The sequence below is a fragment of the Barbus barbus genome (genome assembly GCF_936440315.1).
Source record: "Barbus barbus genome assembly, chromosome: 26".
Lineage (NCBI taxonomy): Eukaryota > Metazoa > Chordata > Actinopteri > Cypriniformes > Cyprinidae > Barbus > Barbus barbus.
Genome location: NC_136754.1, coordinates 20,149,015 through 20,171,132, shown reverse-complemented (window position 1 = coordinate 20,171,132; position 22,118 = coordinate 20,149,015). Strand labels below are relative to the sequence as shown.

Sequence of the window (22,118 nt, the reverse complement as noted above, 5' to 3'; positions counted from 1 at the left end):
CTGCATACTGCCTACATGTGGCTACCTGCTAAGGCATCCTAACTATCATGAAACCTCATAAGTTAATTGATTTGGAGCGCTCTGCATATGCAGCAACACATACATGGTGCTCTGCACTGGACCAAAGACTATAGAAATACAAAGACGGTTTACTCCTATTCTTATTAATGGGAGACACTGCAACGCGCAATATGGCGGGATAGTCCCACCTTCTAAATGAAGGAGCCGATCGTTGATTGGTAAAGTCATTGCGTCACTGCAGCGGCCGTTAGAAGCTCCAGTTCCCATAAAAACCTGAGGCTGGACCAGCCATTGTGCATGCAAAGTCGTAAGTGCGTTGGAGCTACGCATGCGCATTGGCTGTTCTAGACAAAAAAATAAGATTTTTAAATGCTATTTGAGCATAAGAAACAACATTCATGGGGTAGTTCATTTCAGATTTTGTTGCAGATTTGAAATATGTAATTTAATCGCGAGTTCAGCAAGCAGTTTTTGAGATTTCAGGATTCCCCCATTCATATAGATAGGACTTGGTCTTGTTTGAGCTGCCTGGAGACATTGCAAATATGGATGGCCAAGTGAATGGACTTTCCTTGAAAGGGACTTTAACTGGACTCTCGTCTCTAATAGTTTGCCGTTAGCTTGTTGCTAAGCTAACTGCATGGTGCTCTAATAAGCTTTAAAATACATAAAATACAAAGCACACAGAAATATTGGGCAAAGTAATATATTTTTATTCACACTAACTATATTATCAATACTTTTAAGTATTGAGTTTGAGTTTGCTGTTAGCTTGATAAAATTATACACTAATTAAAGGGATAGTTCACCCAAAAATCTAAATTCTGTCATTAATTACTCACCCTTATTTTGTTTTAAACCTGTAAGACCTTCATTCAGAACACAAATTAAGATATTTTTAATGAAATCAGAGAGCTTTCTGAGCCTGCATAGACAGCATTGCAACTGACAAGGCTCAGAAAGGTAGTAAGAACATCTGATGTCACAGATGTTAAAATTGTCCATTTGACATCAGTGGCTCAATCGTAAATTTATGAAGCTACAAAAATACTTTATTTACTACTTTATTTAACAACTTCTTCTCTTCCCTGTCAGTCTTCGATGCATGCTCACGACAGTACCACGCATAGGCGCCGATCCCATGACACGTGTCTGTGTTCATTTTAACTGATAAGAAATGGATTGCAGCTTTTTCGACTTTATTCTTATTTTTATAGTTAATTCGAGGCAGTTTTTGGTGTTCTGTTAAGGGCAAATGTCGAGTGCATTATTGTAACACAAGAGGGCGCCAGCACGAATCTCTCAGCTTGCAGCAGACTTGCTCTCCCATATATATAGTGATCAAGGCTCTGCGCTCTCTGATATTAGGCTACGTGTCCAAACGCTGTCCTGTGTACACGCGAAAAAGTGCTTATTGTAAACATGTATTTATTAAACAATTTTATTTAGTGAAGCACAACCCTCATAGAAAGAATTTGTGTATTACTTGGTAATGTATTTGCAGTCTGTGTGTTTCACAGATACATTTTGTGTAGTGAATTCATCAAATGCACAAAAATTCATCTTTGCGCACAATGTATTTTGTAACTTGCTAAAATTACGCATGAACAACTGATGTCAAATGGACTATTTTAACGATGCTGTTACTACCTTTCTGGACCTTGAATGTGTCAGTTTCATTGAAGGGTCATAAAGCTCTCGGATTTCATCAAAAATATCTTAATTTGTATTCCGAAGATGAAGGTCTTGCTGGTTTGGAATGACTATTCTTTTAAAATTCATAGAAGCACACTGAAATATTGGGTATGATAACAGAGTAAACGTACCTATTAAGCTCACGTACCCATTAGGCACACTTCCATATTTGATATCAGATTATAAAAAGAAAAAATAATTTGTTATCCTACTTGATGTCTTAACCAATTGTTGTGCTTGTTACTATATACTTCCTATAATTTCAAGTCAGTTGGATCATTAAACACGGAGATCTCCGTGGGGTCTCCGTGTGTTCACACTGTCTGGCGGCTATTTTGAAAGCTGTCTAAAAACTTTCATCAAAAGAGGAGCCCCTTAAATGTGCATTTTTTTTAGATGTTTAAGCCTTTATTTGGGGTAAGTTTCACTACTTATTGTAAAATTAAGGATTAATGTTCAAACTTTTGCATATTATAAACTGGAACATGGATGTGGGAAATAATTACATTAGATCCAAAAGATAGTTTTAGCAACATAGCGCAGATGCTACAGAACACAGTTAGCTGACTACCTGTATAAGATTGTGTGCTACGCTAACATATTACTTCACAGGCATTATTGACTTGTACTTTTACATCCATGATATTATACATTTACAGTTTATTGCTGGTCTGTCGTTTTATAGTGCTGTAATTTTGAAAGGTTTCATATTATTTTAATGTGAGCTTAAAGGGTGGTTAGTGCGCAGACATATAGCGCAACTGTGCTCACGGCGACCCGAGTTCGATTCCCACCTTGAGGTCCTTTGCCGATCCCACCCCCTCTCTCCACCCAATGTTTTCCTGTCTGCTCTCTACTACTGTCCTATCCAATAAAGGCATAAAAAGCCCAAAAATAACTTTAAAAAAAAAGACGTTTCAGGTTAGTTTTTGTGTTCATCCCCTTGAATTAAATGTTTTATTGGTTTGTTTTATTTGATTTTTGAATATGCTTTACTTAGCTGAATGTGGACTAGTAGACCATTTCAACGTATATTCGGCGGTATAAGGAAGTGACGTCTTTGTTCCTCGGACGTTTCCGGTTAGCGTTTGAGCGCATTCAAAACAATGGCGGGAGGCGCTTGATGCACAGTGGGATTGCGATTAATTTATTTAATCCTGCTGTTTAAAATTTCGAAATTAAAATTAGATCCGTGATCCCTCTGGGCTGGAACTAACATTAATTTATAAATAATCGTAAATTAAAGGGTTAGATGTCTGAGAAACGCAGCTGGATTGCAGCAGCGAAGCGAGAAGCAGAATAGACACTAGCAGCTCTAGGATTCAGCGCACATTTCCATTCAGGTAAGGACAAGTTCTTGTTTTTTCCATTTGATTCCTTGTATTTATTCACGTTAACTCATCAAGTATGATGCAGCATTGTGTTTTCGTCATTGTTTACATATGCGCCTAGCGTTTTGATTCTTTTTTTTAGTTAAAAAAGCCAAGCTTTTATTTCCGTTTTATTGCAAGCGTTATGTGGGCTATAATTAAATATGAGTTCTCATTAGTTGTTGTCAGCAGATAAATGTAGTGAGTAACACGTTATAGAAATGTATTCTCTAAACTTGAATGTTGAATAGTGAAACGGTTAACTGTAGTAAGCTAACAGTAAACATTTTTCATCACTTATGCTTGGCTAATTTTAATTCCAATATGTACTGATGTATTAAACGATAATAGTATTATTTGTAAATATTGCGCATTAAATAAAATTATTGTTTTTCTACTTTTGTCTTTAGGAAAGCCATCATCTGTAATGTAAGACACCTAAGACAGTGAGTGCTACAGGGAGACAGGACAGTGATAAACCACATGTGATCATATGAACACCCAGATGTGTTTGAGAACTTGAGGATGAAATGCAATGTAATACTCAAAGCTGCTCATGGTCAGCCTGCTGCTTTTGATATTGATCACATGTTAATAAATATGCTGGAAACAGTTTATATGCAGTACTGGTCAAATGACTGGACGCATTACTATTTTTTTGAATGAAGTCTCTTATGCTCATCAAGCCTCCATTTATTTGATCAAAAATACAGACAAAATCAGTAATATTGTCAAATATTACAATTTAAAATGGTTTTTTGTTTTAAATTTTTTTAGATTTATTTCTGTGATGCAAAGCTGGATTTTGATCAGCCATTACGCCAGTCTTAAGTGTCACATGATCCTTCAGAGATCATTCTAATGTGCTGATTTGATATTTGGTTATTGTCAGCGTTGGAAACAATTGTGCTGCTTAATATTTTTTCTAGAACCTGTGATACTTTATACAGGATTGATTGATTGAATCCTGACAAGGATTTTAAAAATGATAGAAATCTTTCCTAACAGTATGTCTTTACTATCACTTTTTAAAATCAATAAAAAAAATTGCTGAATAAATGTATTCATATTCTTAAAAAAAAAATACTGTCCCCAAACTTTTGTTGTTAAAAAAATGTATATTATAAATAAATGCTGTTATTTTATTCAAAGAATACTAATATTATCTCAGTTTATAAAGAAATATTAAGCAGCACCACGTATTCCTCATAATAAATCTGCATATTAGAATGATTTCTGAAGGATCATGTGACACTGAAGACTGGAGAAATTATGTTGAAAATTCAGATTTGATCACAGAAATAAATTATATTTTAAAGCATATTAAAATGAAAACCATTATTTTAAATTGTAATGTTTTTGTCTATATTTTTGATCAATTAAATGCAGGTTTGATGAGCATTGGAGACTTATTTCAAAAACATTAATAGTGGCCACACTTTTTACCTGTATGTGTGTTTACAGTAAATGTGCATAAAAACATATATATTGTATGTAGTGTGTGTGTGTGCATTTATTAATCTGCATGTAGGCTATACTTTTAACTTTAAAAAAAAAAAGACTAATAAAGGTTTATGCATTAATTGCATTCATCTTGTTTATTTGTGACCACATGATGGCTCAGATAAAGCATTCAAATGCTTTCTAGCACTGTTCCACAGCAACAAACTTGACCAAACTAAGCACACATTATAAAACGAATGAAATCAGTAATAATGGCATGAAGTGATTAGCTTACTAGCATTCATTTATCGTTGTAATAAACATGCATGCATGTAGAGCTGCAGTGAAACGTTATGTATTGTGAAAAGCGCTGAACAAATAAAAATGAATGCAGACATACAGACTGACCCAGCAATGCAAGTGAAATGTCCACCAAAAACCTCCCCGGACATCTTAGCACAAACCATGATAAGATCGTAAGTAACACTGTTTGTCTTGCTTCAGTTTAACCGAACATAAGACTGATGTCATCCATTGTACAAACAAATGATCCCAACTTTTCCGCTGAGGAGTTAATTGTAGCTAAGCATCCTGACTGCGATCCGCCCTCTCTCGTGTCCACGCTGTCCGGGACACTACTTTCAATGTTCTTTGTAAGTTTGCACCTCAGTCATATTTAAAGGGTAATTCTAATATATATATATATTTTTAAAATACCTAGCTTGCGTTTTCGCTAGACTTAAAAAGGATGCGCTGTAGGTTTTGATAGATCTGAGATTTAAAAATGGCGCTACCTTTGTTATTGTTTACGTCCTTGAAACGGTCTTGCAATGTGTTCAGATGAAACATTATGAATATATAACTGATCAAATTGAATGCCTTGTTGCTTGAATTTAGTGTTGTTGTTTTTTGTGATTGACTTTGTACCTTCAAAAAAATATTTTACAATTATTCTTTAAAATAATTTCTTAAAATATTTTTTTTTAATAAAACATGATGTGAGCTTAATGGGAGCATGGGTGTGCTTAAAAATGTACCCATTAAGCACAGCCAGACTTTTTGAATTTAATGGTGTATATCTTAATGGAAAAGCTTTTGTCATTTTAAAATAAAATTCAGTGTTTTTGTGTTATTTTAACATAACTTTTTGTACTGAAACCAATATCTTGTGCACTAAAAATGTCTCAATGTAGATTTTGGTGAGCATAATACCCTACATCTTTATTCACACTAAACAATTTTTTCAGTACTTTTAAGTACTGTGCAAAGGATTTTTTTCACAGTGTGTTTTGGGATTGCCTTTGCTGTGAAGGATATGTGTGATGTGTTGGCCATAAGAGAGTATCTTGGCAGGCAGCATATTTAAGATGTCTACCATTTGGTCGAGAGCATGCTTATTATGCTTTTAAAATGCGGCCTTTGTAGGCAGCTCATTAGCTTTTGAGATGAAGTCAGTGTTGTTATGCCAGTTTATTATAAAATACTTGAATAAATTCACTTATAAATATAGGCAGTTGCGGTTTGTGCTTTCTGGGCCTGTTTCCAGAATACAGCAACATATGTGAGTTTGTTAGTGCTTGACCTACACAGTACAATAGAGTAACCGACCACTATTAGCAGTTGTCAAATTTCTCCACCTACAGTCTGAGCTGCACTATATAAAAGTTCAATTTTCCTCCAGTGTTTCTACCAGTTGCAGCTTCTTCTTTACCCCAATGATGTGTAATTGCAAAAGAGAAATGTATTGATTGATTTAGATGGTCGGTTTTTAATAAAAGCAGGGCTTGGCACAGGTAGGATTGTTTTTATCAGATGGTTAGATTTTTAATTACCCTGGCAAAATTTTCACTGGCATCAGCACAAATTATTTTTTTAATTTAGATATACATTTTCATATGTTCCAGAAATGATCTAGATATTATTTGTTGAATGTAAGCTCTGTTTACTAATAGATCTGCATTTTTATGACAAATCCATGACAAAGTGACACATTTATAAACACACTTTTGCTTAACAATAATGGCATGGAGTGCAAAACATGGTTACATTTTATTTGGATAGTCCACTTTAGACATTCTACAAGTAACAGTCGACTAATGCTCAAATGACTGGTAGTTGACATGTAGGCTAGTTGCAAATTTACTTCTAGTTAGTAGAAAGTCGAGTATCAAAATAAAGTCAAAAACATCCAAATCCAAAACATTAGTGATCTCTAATTTTGCTCTGTATTAAACCAGATTATTGAAATCAAACTGTGCGCCTTGATCAATTTATTTTGATTAAGCATATTTTGTGCTTTTTCAAACAAGTTGCATGCTTTTTCAAATGAGATCTGGCATCATATATGCCCATAAGCAAGCAGAGCATATAAACACATATCTCTCTCCCTTGTATAATTAGACTTTATTTGTGAATTTTAAGATGACAGAGGGGGGTAGATTTGCGACAAGCTGTCAGCATCCTGCTGTTTGTTCTCTATGCAACTTTAGAGTGAAGTCCTACCACCATAGCCGACTTAATCTGTCTATTTCAGTACTAATTGTTTTGGATCTGTGGATAAAAACAGAGAACTGGCAGCGGTCCACTAGCTCACCCTCATGGGAAACTGTGAGGCTCAATGCAGAAAATGCTGCATAAGTTGTCATATCAGGCAGAAAGAGGGCAGATACTATTGCCTCTCACCGAACCTCCTACACCTTTCTACTCGCTCTGGGGATATAAATAGATCTTGGATATATAATACATTGTTATATTATGCATGCATGCCACATAAGGATGTCACTTCCAGTGCTGGCCTGTGACTCACTTGTCAAAGACACTAAAATCTGTGTGGGGAAGCATGGGCTCTGCATATTTATACGGTTATTCCTCAAACTCCAATTAAGTGTCAAAATATGTCGCATCTCAGCACTTCTGTTTGGCGCGGTTTGGAGATAAGCACTGCAGGTTTGCACGTCCAAAATGCATCTTGAGTTGCAGTAAATTTGGTTCGGCTTATGGCTTTCTCGGTTGTGGATTGTTACAGGGTTTATTTTGAGAGCAAAGACATCTATTGTGCCACTTCAGTGGGCAAATCTGCCCGTGTGCCATCTCCCGCACAGAGGAGCCGAGCAAAGGGCCGCTGAGCGGGTACTGAAGCTGGCGGGGCAGTGTCTCTGTCACATACTCAGAGGTGTCCCTTCACCTGGCGTTACCCTTCCCTTTCCGCTGTCTTTCAGATGCGTCTTATCTTCACACACACAAGCCATTTCCTGTCTGGGTCTCCACAACCCTGTCCACCTATGCAACAGCGCAATTGTTCACACTTTCAGTTTTCTCAGAGTCTGGAAACATGGGATTCCAAGGGAAAACGAGCTCTTTTATGAGCAATTGTTCACTTCATTAAAGCATACTGTGCACCTACTGCTGGGTTTGGGTAATAGCTCTGGGTTGTTCATTTCCTATTCATACAGCCTGTATCTATGTTGTGAACACAGATTGACCTAAAAAGAAGAGGGAAATGGTGGATGTTTTAGGTGCTTAAGGGATTAGATCACTCATAAATGAAAATGATGACTACTTTCACTCACCCCCCATGTCATTAAAAACCAATGAAACCAAAGAAATGGAACATTAATGTAGAAATTTGAAGAATTTTGCTGGTTGCTCTTGCCATGCAATTGCTATATACTCATGTGCTATATACAGTGGGGGAAAAAATGATTTGATCCCCTGCTGATTTTGTACGTTTGCCCACTGACAAAGAAATGATCAGTCTATAATTTTAACAGTAGGTTTATTTGAACAGTGAGAAACAGAATAACAACAAAAATATCCAGAAAAACTCATTTCAAAAAAGTTATAAATTGATTTGCATTTTAATGAGTCAAATAAGTATTTGATCCCCTATATCAATCAGCAAGATTTCTGGCTCCCAGGTGTCTTTTATACAGGTAAGGAGCTGAGATTAGGAGCACTCTCTTAAAGGGAGTGCTCCTAATCTCAGTTTGTTACCTGTATAAAAGACAACCTGTCCACAGAAGCAATCAATCAGATTCCAAACTCTCCACCATGGCCAAGACCAAAGAACTTTCCAAGGATGTCAGGGACAAGATTGTGAGCTCCTTGCAAGATCTCACCTCTTGGAGTTTCAATGATCGTGAGAACGGTGAGGAATTAGCCCAGAACTACACGGGAGGATCTTGTCAATGATCTCAAGGCAGCTGGGACCATAGTCACCAAGAAAACAATTGGAAACACACTACGCCGTGAAGGACTGAAATCCTGCAGCGCCTGCAAGGTCCCCTGCTGCCTATGACCCCAAGAACAGTGGAAACTGTTCCAACAGAGGTGGAAAATCTGTGGAGGGAGCTGAAGGTTCGAGTTGCCAAACGTCAGCCTCGAAACCTTAATGACTTGGAGAGGAGTGGGACAAAATCCTTCCTGAGATGTGTGCAAACCTGGTGGCCAACTACAAGAAACGTCTGACCTCTGTGATTGCCAACAAGGGTTTTGCCACCAAGTACTAAGTCATGATTTGCAAAGGGGTCAAATACTTAATTGACTCATTGAAATGCAAACCAATTTATAACTTTTTTTGAAATGCATTTATCTGGATTTTTTTTGTTGTTATTCTGTCTCTCACATTTCAAATAAACCTACCATTAAAATTATAGACTGATCATTTCTTTGTCAGTGGGCAAACGTACAAAATCAGCAGGGGATCAAATCATTCTTTCCCCCACTGTGTGTATATGTATATGTGTGTGTATATATATATATATATATACAGTTGTGCTCATAAGTTTACATACCCCTTGCAGAATGTGCAAAATGCTAATAATCAAAACAAAATATGAGGGATCATGAAAATTGCATGTTATTATATTTAGTACTGTCCTGAATAAGCTATTTCACATAACGTCTCGGTTACGTACGTAACCCTCGTTCCCTGATGGAGGGAACGGAGACGTTATGTCGTGACGACATTAGGGGATTTACTTGGAAGCCCCGACTGCCTCTGATAAGAGAAAACGCCAATGAAATTTGGCTAGTGGATTTTGCATACCTGAGCCACTCCCCGTGCATACGGGTATAAAAGGGCGACAGGTGCATCCACTCATCAGGTTTTCCGCTGAGGAGCCGAGAACGTGTCCCTGGCAACCAGCGATGGTTCGAGATTGTGGCATGGGGACATAACGTCTCCGTTCCCTCCATCAGGGAACGAGGGTTACGTACGTAACCGAGACGTTCCCTATCTGTCGGTCACTACGAGTTATGTCGTGACGACATTAGGGGTCTATGGAAAGCGCCACAACCTGAACCCCGTCACGACCTTGTGGCATGCAGATGTTGACAAGCTAGCGCGTGACAGACAAATGCGATGCGAAGGTCGCAACCTTCCCGTCGCCCCAGCGCAAATTCGCTAACCTTGGTGCCCGCAGGGACCACTGAGTACATTGCTGCTGGAGATAGCCAAGCTGCTGTTCCTTTCCCCAGAAATCGGAAGGGATTTCGACCTTCTATGAAAGACTGCTTCAAGTCTTTCCTGTTTGTTGTTACAGCCCGGCAGTAACGACGGGGAAGCGAGCCTTCCGGAGAAGGGCGCTACGGAGGCCACACCCTGCCCGAAGGGAGGTAACGTGTGGAGACACTGGTATGGACTGGCCCAAGCCTGGGGCAGTGCTACATACGCCTGGACCCTGGGGCAGATCCTACCTAGGAGAAGGGAGGAAGGCTGCCAGCAGGGCCTGACAGAGCTCTGTCAAAGGGAAGACACGGGTTTACCATGAGGGAAACCGTACCGTGGATGAATACACGTGTGGGATCACCCGAAGGGAATCAGGCCGCACGGGCACCTAGCCGAGTACAGGGGCTGACCGGAGACCCGGGCAAGCTAACACCGGTACTGGGCCTGGCGTCAGACTGCTCCGCCCAGCCTGACTGCCGGGGGTGCTGGAGGAACTCCGCCAGGGTTCGCCGTTCGGGGAACTAACTGGAGGAGAGAATAGGCGCTCGTATCCCCGGGTAAGGGGGAATGGCGCAGCAAGCGTGACACCGGCCAACTCTTCCCGCCACTTACCTGTTACCCAACACACGGGAAGAGACTGGCTCAACGCGGAGACTGTAAAATCTCGCGAAGGTGTTCGGTGTCGCCCAGCCCGCAGCTCTACAGATGTCTGCCAAAGAGGCGCCGTGCGCCAGCGCATAGGAGGAGGCAACACTCCGTGTGGAGTGAGCCCTCACCCCGAGGGGGCACGGCTCGCCTTGGGATTGGTACGTCAAGGCGATGGCATCCACTATCCAGTGGGCCAACCTCTGCTTGGAGACAGCCTTCCCTTTCTGCTGACCTCCGTGGCAGACAAAGAGCTGCTCAGAGCTTCTGAAGCTCCGGGTGCGGTCCACGTATATGCGCAGCGCTCTTACGGGACACAGCAACGCCAAGGCTGGGTCTGCCTCCTCCGAGGGCAGTGCTTGCAGGTTCACCACCTGATCGCGGAAGGGCGTGGTGGGAACCTTAGGCACGTATCCAGGCCGGGGTCTCAGGACAACGTGAGAGTAGGCCGGCCCAAACACAAGGCACTCTTCGCTTACCGAAAATGCTTGGAGGTCCCCGACCCTCTTGATGGAAGTGAGCGCGGTCAGGAGCGCTGTCTTGGCCGACAGGAATTTCAGCTCGACTGAGTCCAGCGGCTCAAAGGGACCCCTCTGAAGTCCAGCCAGTACAATAGAGAGATCCCAGGAGGGCATCAGGGGTGGCCTAGGAGGATTTAACCTTCTGGCACCCCTCAGGAACCTCACGATGAGATCGTGCTTCCCCAGGGACCGGCCGTCCACTGCATCGTGATGGGCCGCAATAGCAGCCACGTACACTTTCAAGGTGGAGGGCGACAGCCTGCGCTCCAACCTCTCTTGCAGGAAAGAAAGCACCACTCCAATCGTGCATCTTCGGGGGTCCTCCCGACGAGAAGAACACCAGTCCGCGAACAGACCCCACTTCAGTGCATAGGCTTGCCTAGTTGAAGGGGCCCTAGCCTGAGTGATGGTGTCCACCACAGCCTGTGGCAGGCCACTCAAGTCTGCCGCGTCCCATCCAGGAGCCACACATGGAGGTTCCACAGATCTGGACGCGGGTGCCATATGGTGCCGAGCCCCTGAGAAAGAAGGTCCTTCCTCAGAGGGATGCGCCAGGGAGGGGCTGTCGCGAGGAGGGTGAGTTCCGGAAACCAGGTCCGGGTGGGCCAATATGGCGCAACCAACAAGACCTGCTCCTCGTCCTCCCTGACCTTGCACAGTGTCTGTGCGATCAGGCTCACTGGGGGAAACGCATACTTGCGCAGAGCCCGAGGCCAGCTGTGTGCCAGTGCGTCCGTGCCGAGGGGGGCCTCGGCCAGGGAGAAATACAGCTGGCAGTGGGAGGACTCGCGGGAAGCAAACAGGTCTACCTGAGCTTCCCCGAATCGACTCCAAATCAGCCGGATCGTCTCGGGATGGAGTCGCCATTCTCCGGGGAACGTGAGCTGTCGCGAGAGCGCGTCGGCTGCACGATTGAGCTCCCCCGGAATGTGGACGGCGCGCAGCGATTTGAGCTGTGACTGACTCCAGAGGAGGAGATGGCAGGCGAGCTGTGACATGCGGCGTGATCGTAGACCCCCCTGCCGGTTGATGTACGAAACAGCCGCAGTGTTGTCCGTGCGGACCAACACGTGCTGGCCTAGAAGCAGTGGCCGGAACTGCTTTAAGGCCAGATGCACTGCCAACAGCTCTAGGCAGTTGATGTGCCAAAGCAGTCGAGGCCCCGTCCAGAGCCCCGAGGCTGCCTGCCCGTTGCATGTAGCGCCCCAGCCCATGCTGGAGGCATCTGTTGTGACAACAACATGCCGGGACACTTGTCCTAAGGGCACCCCGGCCCGTAGGAAAGCAAGGTCTGACCAGGGGCTGAAAGAGCGGCGACACGACTGTGTGATGGTCACACGACGTGTCCCGCGGCGCCATGCCCATCTCGGGACCCGTGAGTGTAACCAGTGCTGGAAGTGGTCTCATATGAAACAACCCGAGCGGCGTGACTGCGGCTACGGATGCCATATGCCCCAGGAGCTGCTGAAACTGTTTCAGCGGAACCGCTGTCCTGCCTCTGAAGGAACTCAGGCAGTTCAGCACTGATTGGGCACGCTCGTCCGTGAGACGTGCCGTCATACTCACGGAGTCTAACTCCACACCGAGAAAAGAGATTCTCTGCACAGGGGAGAGCTTGCTCTTTTCCCAGTTGACCCGAAGCCCCAACTGGCTGAGGTGCCGGAGCACCAGGTCCCTGTGACCACACAACTGTTCTCGCGACCGGGCCAGAATGAGCCAATCGTCAAGATAGTTGAGGATCCTGACGCCCACTTCCCGTAACGGGGTAAGGGCGCCCTCCGCCACCTTCGTGAAGGCACGGGGAGACAGGGAGAGCCCGAAGGGGAGGACCCTGTACTGCTATGCCCGCCCCTCGAACACAAACCGTAGGAACGGCCTGTGTCGAGGGAGAATCGAGACATGAAAGTAAGCGTCCTTCAGGTCGATCGCTGCAAACCAATCCGCGGACTGAACGCATTTGACGATGCGCTTCTGTGTCAACATCTTGAACGGGAGCTTGTGTAGGGCCCGATTCAAGACTCGCAGGTCCAGGATTGGCCGGAGGCCACCGCCTTTCTTGGGCACGATGAAGTAGGGGCTGTAAAACCCCTGCCTCATCTCGGCTGGAGGGACCGGCTCGATTGCACCTTTTGCCAGAAGGACAGCAATCTCCTCGCGCAGGACAGGTGCAACTCGGACTGCCACCGAAGTCTCGAGGATGCCACTGAACCTGGGAGGCCGCCTGGCGAACTGAATCGCATAGCCGAGTCGAACTGTGCGAATGAGCCAGCGAGACGGGCTGGGTAGCGCAAGCCACGCCCCCAGACACCGTGCAAGTGGCACCAAAGGCACAATCGACGTGCCCGCAGTGGTGCAGCGAGGGGGATTAAGGTTGGATGGAACAGAAGGTGGTGCGTTCTGACTCATCCCCACAAAACTCCCTAAGTCCCCCGGGGGACTGGCTAGAGGTGCGCGGGGAGGCATCGCGTCCCCAGACCGCACTCTCTTGGCCACTGGCAATATGGGTCTCGGGTGAGAGTGAGGAGGCAGTGCGTCGCACACTGTCAGCCCGCAGACCTGGGAACCCGGAGGAAAGGGAAATTGCTCTTTCTTTGACAATGTGGGTACCACTGGCCCTTGAGCCAGTGGCGGAACAGAAAGAAAAGAAAACACAGGATTCTCCACCCGGCCCTCCTCCGGGGGAAGGAGCGACACTAGCCTCGTCGTCTCCTGGGAAAGAGCAAATTCCTCCATCTCCGGGTTGTGCGCGTCAGGGCCGCTTTGTCGTCTTCCTGGAGGACTTGGCGGCCGGCTGAGGCGCAGGGGGCGCCGCACTCCTGCGAGAGGCTCGACGCACCGGCCTAGGTGACGACTCAGCACGGGGCGGAGCAGCTCTGGAGGACGCAGGAGGGCGCCCACGGTGACCAGCAGACTGGGGCCTGGCCCTTGGGCCAGCGGTGGCAGCTGGAGCATCCCGCCGTTTAGGGAGGATGTGCTGAATTGCCTCCGTCTGCTTTTGTACTGCCGAGAATTGCTGGGCAAAACCCTCGACAGTGTCGCCAAATAGCCCCGTCTGGGAGATGGAGGCGTCGAGAAAGCGTACTTTCGTCGCCCGGAGAGCGAAGTCAGTCGCCGTGCGCAGCTCCTGCATCAACCCCGGGTCGGTACTACCCTCGTGCATTTGTTTTAGTGCCTTGGCCTGGTGAACTTGCAGGATGGCCATGGCATGCAGGGCAGAGGCGGCCTGGCCCGCAGCGCTGTAGGCCTTGACGGCGAGTGCGGCCGTCAGCTTACAGGCTTTGGACGGGAGACGCGGACGATTCCTCCAGGTGGTGGCGTTTTGCGGGCACAGGTGCACCGCAACCGCTCTCTCCACCTGGGGAATATCCACGTACCCCCTGGCCGCCCCGCCATCGAGGGTAGTGAGGACGGAGGAGGGAGACGAGCGGCTTCTGGCCGAAAAAGGGGCCGTCCACGACTTCGTCAGCTCCTCATGCACCTCCGGGAAGAAAGGCACCGGGGCAAAGTGCGGCCGCTGGTCGCGTTTTGCGCCGATGAACCAATCATCCAGCCGCGAGGGCTCGGGACTGGGCGGTCTGTTGACCTCCAGCCCGATACTCACGGCTGCCCGGGCAAGCATGGCCGTCAGCTCTGGGTCCGGATCGGCAGTGGCGACAACAACCGAGGGGGGCAGCCCCGCCGATCGTTCATCCTCAGAGGACGAAAGCCCATCCCCCGATGCCGCGATCGACATCTGATCCTCGGGCGGCGCACCGAATGAAATGCTGGCGGCCCCGTGAGGCGAACCAGCGAAATCACTCGGGAACCGGACGGAACAAGCGCTGCGGGAGGAGTAAGAGGTCCGTGGGGACGTGCCCGGCGGAGAAGCTCTTACTGTCACCCTCAGATCTCCCAGAGCGCCAGCCGGCGGTCCTCTGCTCGAGCCAGAGAGACCGGGACGGGTGGCGGCAGAGGGTGCCAATCCTTTCAGAAAGGAAAGGCGAGAAAGCAGCGTTGCCATGTTCATACGCCCACAACAGGCGCATGACTCATCCACAAACGCATCTTCAGCGTGCTGGATGCCCAGACACTGAAGACAACGCTCGTGACCGTCATCCGAGGACAGGAAGCGACCGCAACCAAGAGAACACGGACGGAACGGCATCTTTAAAAAGACGCGAACCGCCCAGTGTTTTAGAAATTTGCTCTTTCAGGTGAAGTGCCCAGGGGAATCGCTGCTGCAGGGACACCGCTGTCTGCACCGTGACGCCACCCAGGAACAAACTCTTTTTTGAGGCAGAAGGCTTTGTGGAGATCGCAAGACTTCTCATCCACTCGGCTCCGAAGCAAAAATCTGATGAGTGGATGCACCTGTCGCCCTTTTATACCCGTATGCACGGGGAGTGGCTCAGGTATGCAAAATCCACTAGCCAAATTTAATTGGCGTTTTCTCTTATCAGAGGCAGTCGGGGCTTCCAAGTAAATCCCCTAATGTCGTCACGACATAACTCGTAGTGACCGACAGATAGGGAACAGATGTTTACATATACTCCACAAGACAAAATAATAACTGAATTTATAAAAATGACCCCATTCAAAAGTTTACATACCCTTGAATCTTAATACTATGTCTTTTCCTGGATGACCCATGACTGTTTTTTAATATATTCTGTGATAGTTGTTCATGAGTCCCTTGTTTGTCCTGAACAGTTCAACTGCCTGCTGTTCTTCAGAAAAATCCTCTAGCACCTGCACATTCTTTGGTTTTTCAGCATCTTCTGCATATTTGAACCCTTTGCAATATTGACTGTATGGTTTTGAAATTCATCTTTTAACACTGAGGACAACTCATGCATAATTATTACATAAGGTGAAAACATGTAGTGATGCTCAAGAAGGCCACACAATGCATTTAGAGACGGTGGGTGTTATATATGTGACCCTGGACCAAAAAAACAGTCATAAGGGTCCATTTTTGAGATTCATACATACAATAAATAAGCTTTCCATTGAAGTGTGGTTTGTTAGGATAGGACAATATTTGGCCGAGATATAACTATTTGAAAATCTGGAATCTGAGGGTGCAAAAGAAAAAAAATTGTGCCTTTTTAAAGTTTTCTAAATTAAGTTCTTAGCAATGCATATTACTAATCAAAAATTAAGTTTTGATATATTTACAGTAGGAAATTTACAAAATATCTTAATGGAACATGATCTTTACTTAATATCCTAATTGCTACAAATATACCCGTGTACACACACAAACTATTAAGTACACAACTGTTATAAAAATATTAAGCAGCACAACTGTTTTCAACATTAATAATAATATAAAATGTTTTTAGAGCACCAAATCAGCATGTTAGAATGATTGATGACTGAAAATGCCTGCAGAAGAGACTGCTTTCAAAAACATAAAAAAACTTACAGACCCTAATCTTTTGAAAAGTAGCATACATTGATTTTCATGCTGCTTTTGAATATTTTTAAGCTTCAGAGCGTTGGTGCTTATTACTCAGAACTGTTTGGACAGGGGCAAACAGCATATTATAATTCACCATTTGCGTTCATAAAAAAAAGAAAGTAATACAGGATTGGAACGACTTTAGGGTGAGTAAATGATGACAGAATTGGCATGTTTTTGGTGATTTATTTCTACAATGTCTATCTGCAGTCTGTACGTCACGGTGTAAGAAGTTCTTGATTTCCCGTGTGGGTGAAGACTGGATCTTTCTCATCCTCCTGGGGCTTCTCATGGCATTGGTCAGCTGGGCCATGGACTACACTATTGCCTTCTGCCAGCAAGGTGAGAGAGAGAAAAGAATGAAAAGAAAGAAAAGGACAATTTTCTTCTTGACAGGGTTCCGTACAGATGGTGTCATTTAATCAGTCAAGTATTATTTTTTCGTCATCGTGTATTCTGGGATGGAAGGTACATTAATGCCTGAACGAATTAGTGCCAACTCACTGACCTCTTTTTTACAAAAGAAAGAGTTTATTTACAAGGACTGGGGTTTGGCGGTTCAGTCAATTAACAAAAAGGCACAGAATTGTCTTAGCACATATCAAGGGCAGTTTTTAGCGTTGCAGAATTAAGCGAAATCTAGTGCTTTCAGACAGATATGTTAAATGATGTACACTCACATGAAATGTGAGTGTACATCACACTCCAGTCATATCAGTTGCCCAAAAAAAATCTATTTCATTTTACACAGGGCCTGTTTCAAGTCCATACATTGGTCTTGCAATGTCACATGGACTGTTGGTGGAAGTCCAGGAAGGGAGCATTTAGGGTGCACAATGAGCACCCTACAGACTCATAAATTGACAGATGGCAAACGACTGGCATTGCAAATGTGCAAGAGTAACAAAGTGTTCCCTGCAGGGCAGGGCCATAGAGTAGATCACCCCCTAATGTTGTTTGCCATGTTGAAATCATTGGAGGGGGGGACTAGGGGGGCCACTGAGATCATTTGGGTCCTCTTATTTGTGTGTACTTTTCAGTTTTGGGCATTTGTTCAAATAATAAAAAATAAAAATAAAATATTACTGGTCTTTTTCATCCACACCAGTAGGTGTCAGTATACATTCTAAGGCAGTTGTCAAATCAGGCAGGAAAATGAAGTGAAACAATTAACAACTAAATAAAAGTGCACAAGTAAATGTAGCTGTACAGTATATAGTTTGAATAAGTTAATGGGCATTTCTTCAATTAAAACACTTTTTCATCCACACCAATAGGTGTCAGTATAACTTCCAAGACAACTGTCGAATTGGTTAGGAAAATTAATTAAAGTCCATGTGAACCGGAAGTTACTGCCGACTTTATTTCAGTGTAGTGATGTATTTCCAGCAGAAACGAAATATTGAATAGAGGGCAGGGTTTTCTTTTTGCGCTTCTCCTCTCTGTCTCTCACTCATAGTAAAATAACGGTCGGAGAAGTGTGTTTAACGATATTTTGCCCAAGCCGTCAAACTGACGTCATCAGAAAAGGAACGCCATCCCAGAGCGAAAGTAAATGTTCAGATTTTGATGAAAGATTACCAAGACAAACTATTTTTTTGAGCGGATTAACTTGCACGGATTAATTGTTAACATCAAGACTAACAATGTGCGCTAGTAAAGTAAATAAAGCCCATTTTGATTTCATGCCAACTTTAAAAAATTAACAACTAAATAACAAGAGAACAAGTTTGATTCAGATATGAGCATTTCTCCATGTAAAATAAAAAACATTATGCTTTTGCATCCATGCCAATAGGTGTCAATATAAATTAAGACAACTGTCAAATTGTTAAGAAAAATTTATTGAAAAAATTAACAACTAAATAACAAATAACAAGTAAATGTAGATGCATAGTCTATAGTTTGATTCTATCTAAAAAAAAAAAAAAAAAGAAAAAAAAACTTCGTTTTTTCATCCACACCAATAGGTGTCAGTATAAATTCCAGAAAATGGGCAGGAAAATGAACTTAGACAATTAACAATTAAATAACAGAGAACAAGTAAATGTACATGAATAGTCTATAGCTGTGTACCAAATGACCATACATTATGCAATTTTACTATGTACTATATTCATACCATCTAGTGTATGAATTTTAGACAGTTGAGTACATTAAGTACACTTTTTTGGTTCATTAAGTACACCATCTGGGAAATGAAGTGTGCCTTTTCCTTTTGCATTTTTCAATATGAACACACTACTCACACTATTTATACTACAAATGGCATATAATAGCACATAAGTACACAGATTGGAACACATCTTATTCCTCTACAGAGATGTAATTATATGGTGTGTGTGTCGTGTCTGCAGCACAGAAGTGGATGTATCGTGGTCTGCACAGTAACATGTTGTTGCAGTACCTGGCCTGGGTCACTTACCCAGTGGTTCTCATCACCTTCTCCGCCGGCTTCACACAGATACTGGCGCCACAGGCAGTGGGTGAGATACGCACACACACTCACCCATGCTCACGTAATAAATGTAAGCCAAATGGCCTTTACGTTTTCTCAGATCTCTTTGCAACCCCCTTCTTCTATTCTTCCTCCAGGCTCTGGGATCCCAGAGATGAAGACCATTCTCCGAGGTGTGGTGCTGAAAGAGTACCTCACTTTCAAAACCTTCGTCGCCAAAGTGATTGGCTTAACTTGTGCCCTTGGAAGTGGCATGCCTCTGGGCAAAGAGGTGCATGAGAGGGGATTTCTGATCCTAGATAAGCGTTCTAATGCTACAATACTTTAAGCCTTCGCCCTGTGATCACATCTGTTATTTCTATCTCCTCTTGCGTTCTCTAGGGACCATTTGTTCATGTTGCCAGTCTGTGTGCAGCTCTGTTGAGCAAATTCATGGCCTTGTTTGGAGGTATCTACATGGTGAGATGCTTTCTACTAATGCTGTCTTTTGTCAGTAACTTTCTGACATTTCATACTTTGGTAACACTTTATAATACCTTCCAATAACAAACATTATCTAGCGTCAGCATCAGTTCTAGCAGGTCATGTTAGTTAAGCTCACATTAGCTGACTCTCAGTTGATCCAAGTCTACCTATAGGGATGCGACTCCTATCACAGCACTCATATATAAGGTCCGTCAGTATTATCACCAGCTTTCGTGTTGCTCAGTAGCTAATTACCCACCTCCATCCCCGACTCCTCTTGTCAGTCAGGATTCAGCCTTCTGATTCTCCTTTGAATCAGACTAATTTCTAAAATCTTACATTAAATTATTGAACCTTAATGATATCTGCTATACATTTGTTGTTCTGTTCTGTTTACCCTGGGGGATTATTGATGCTCTCCCTGCTCTTATCCATGCTAGGCTTGCCCAGAACAGAACCATACCACCAATCCAAACTATGCTAATTGTCAGTCATCTGCGACGATAGTGGTCCTGACAGAAATGACATAATATGCTTTACAGAACATTATTTACAATCAAATAATCAGAAATGTCATATACAGTGGCTCCATTAAGAATTTGCACCCTTTTGGGCACTTTAAATTGTATGAATCTCATTGCATTAGATAACAAATGTGAACATGCTCCAGCATTTTTCTCTTTTGTGCACACGGCGCGAGTTATCTATCTGATATTTTCAGACTCTTCTTGAAAAGGAAAAAAATGAATTAAAACCGCAATAGTTGGGATACCATCTACTAATAGTTTTTGACTGTATGTTAACTATTGATCTATTAAACGTCAAATAACATTTGTTAAATGCATCTTAATGAAATGGCCTATTCATAATGACCTATTAATGAGAGATATTACAAAGCGTTACCAATTACTTGTGTTTGTATCATCATTTTACATGTCACTGCACTTGGAACGTCATGGCCTTGTTCTTCCAGTCTCATCTGCGTGTATCATACAAACAAGCAGCTGAGGGTTCTCTAGGGTTTTCTGTTAGTCTGTGATTAGTCAGAGTACATAAGGTATCAGTTCTCAAGGGAATTGCAAGCACAGTGAATGGAGCCCTTTGTAAATCATGCTAAAATGAGTCAAACGGCCTTCGTGCGATACCATATCAACCCTCTGGACTTTGCCCACAAAGTAACCTAAGAAATCACAGCACGCTGGGGAATGGATCAATAACATGTTGTTAGAGCAGAGTGAATCTGACAGAAAATCGGAGACCATAAACATTGCGGCACATTTTAACTGTTTCACTGTAATTGAGTGCACTTTAATTAGGCAAATGCCAATGGCATGTTTACACAGTCAGTTCCGGGGTAACAGGCCGTGCTGATAATTATTTGTCTTACACCTCATAGCTGTGGGTGTTACTTTGATATTGGGATATGAATGAGCACCAATTAGTGCCAGGGTAAAAGAAAATTACTCTAGCAGCAAGATAAAGCGGATTATGGAAGCCTGTTTCTGCCACTGAATAAAAATTTAAAAAGGTAATAGTGATTGTTTTTCTCACAATTGAGTTTACGTTGCGCAATTCTCAGAATTGCATGATGTAAACTCACAATTGCAAGTTATAAAGTCAGAATTGTGGGACATAAACTCACAATTCTGAGAAATAAAGTCAGAATTCTTTTTTTAACCGTTTACCCTAACCCTCTCAGAACTGGACATTATTAATCACAATTACAAGTTTATAGCTCACAATTCTGAAAAAAAGGTCAGAATTGCTAGATATAAACTCACAATTGCAAGAAAAAGGCAGAATTGTGAGTATATCATGCTATTCTAACTTTATAACTCATAATTGTGAGTTTGTATCATGTAATTCTGAGAAAAAAAGTCATGTAAACTAAAATGAAAAAAATATAGAGATAAAAACTCAATTACCTTTTTTATTATTCAGTGGTGGAAATGGGCTTCTGTATGGGGATAATGTTGCCATATTGAGGGAAAATTCACCTATGATAACAGAATAATTTATAGGGTAGATTGCAGTTTATCAATAAGATTTAATACACAACCGAATTATTGGATGGATGGATAGATACAAAAATATGAAGATTAAGTATTTATTTTTTTGTAGATACAGACTTGAAACGACAGCAGTGTAAGTACGTAAAGTATTGATAGGTTTTGAAAGAACAGCGTGCAGATACTCACTTGTATGTGTGTTATTTTGATTTACTGCTGAAGGAAGAGCCCTTTGAGGGAAACAAGGTAAGATGCAGGTATTATTATGTTTGGGTGTGTCCATGTGATCCGATTGATTGAAAGTGTTATAATGAACGAAAAAAGCGAGTTTTATTTTTTTAAATCTCCATTTGTGATTCCTTTTTTCTCAAGTTTACCATTTTTTCCATTGTAATTTAGAGTCTTACCGGACTTCATCCTCCCTGGCCGTAGCAAACCGTTAACAAAGATAGCATATAGTGAATGAAAGAGCAGTGTTTGTCCATTTTTTAATTGTGTTCATAGCAATACCTTGTTCTGCATGTCTTTGCCATGTATCCGTCAGTGTAATTACCCTGTTCCACTCTTGGCTCCCTGTAAAATGCCACGGCGACAGTCGT

At 43.2% G+C, this 22,118-nt stretch overlaps 1 protein-coding gene across 1 annotated transcript in view; it reads left to right on the top strand.

Annotated features, from left to right (window-relative positions):
- Positions 1–22,118, top strand: part of LOC306846370 (chloride channel protein 2-like) — a gene marked incomplete at its 5' end in the record, with an annotated part of 69,499 nt that overhangs the window by 32,086 nt on the left and 15,295 nt on the right. The window contains 5 exons of the mRNA XM_079379699.1: positions 16,798–16,929; positions 18,945–19,073; positions 19,183–19,316; positions 19,427–19,504; positions 21,742–21,765. Of these exons, the coding sequence (XP_079235825.1) occupies positions 16,798–16,929; positions 18,945–19,073; positions 19,183–19,316; positions 19,427–19,504; positions 21,742–21,765 (497 nt within the window). The remainder of the gene's footprint in view (positions 1–16,797; positions 16,930–18,944; positions 19,074–19,182; positions 19,317–19,426; positions 19,505–21,741; positions 21,766–22,118) is intronic.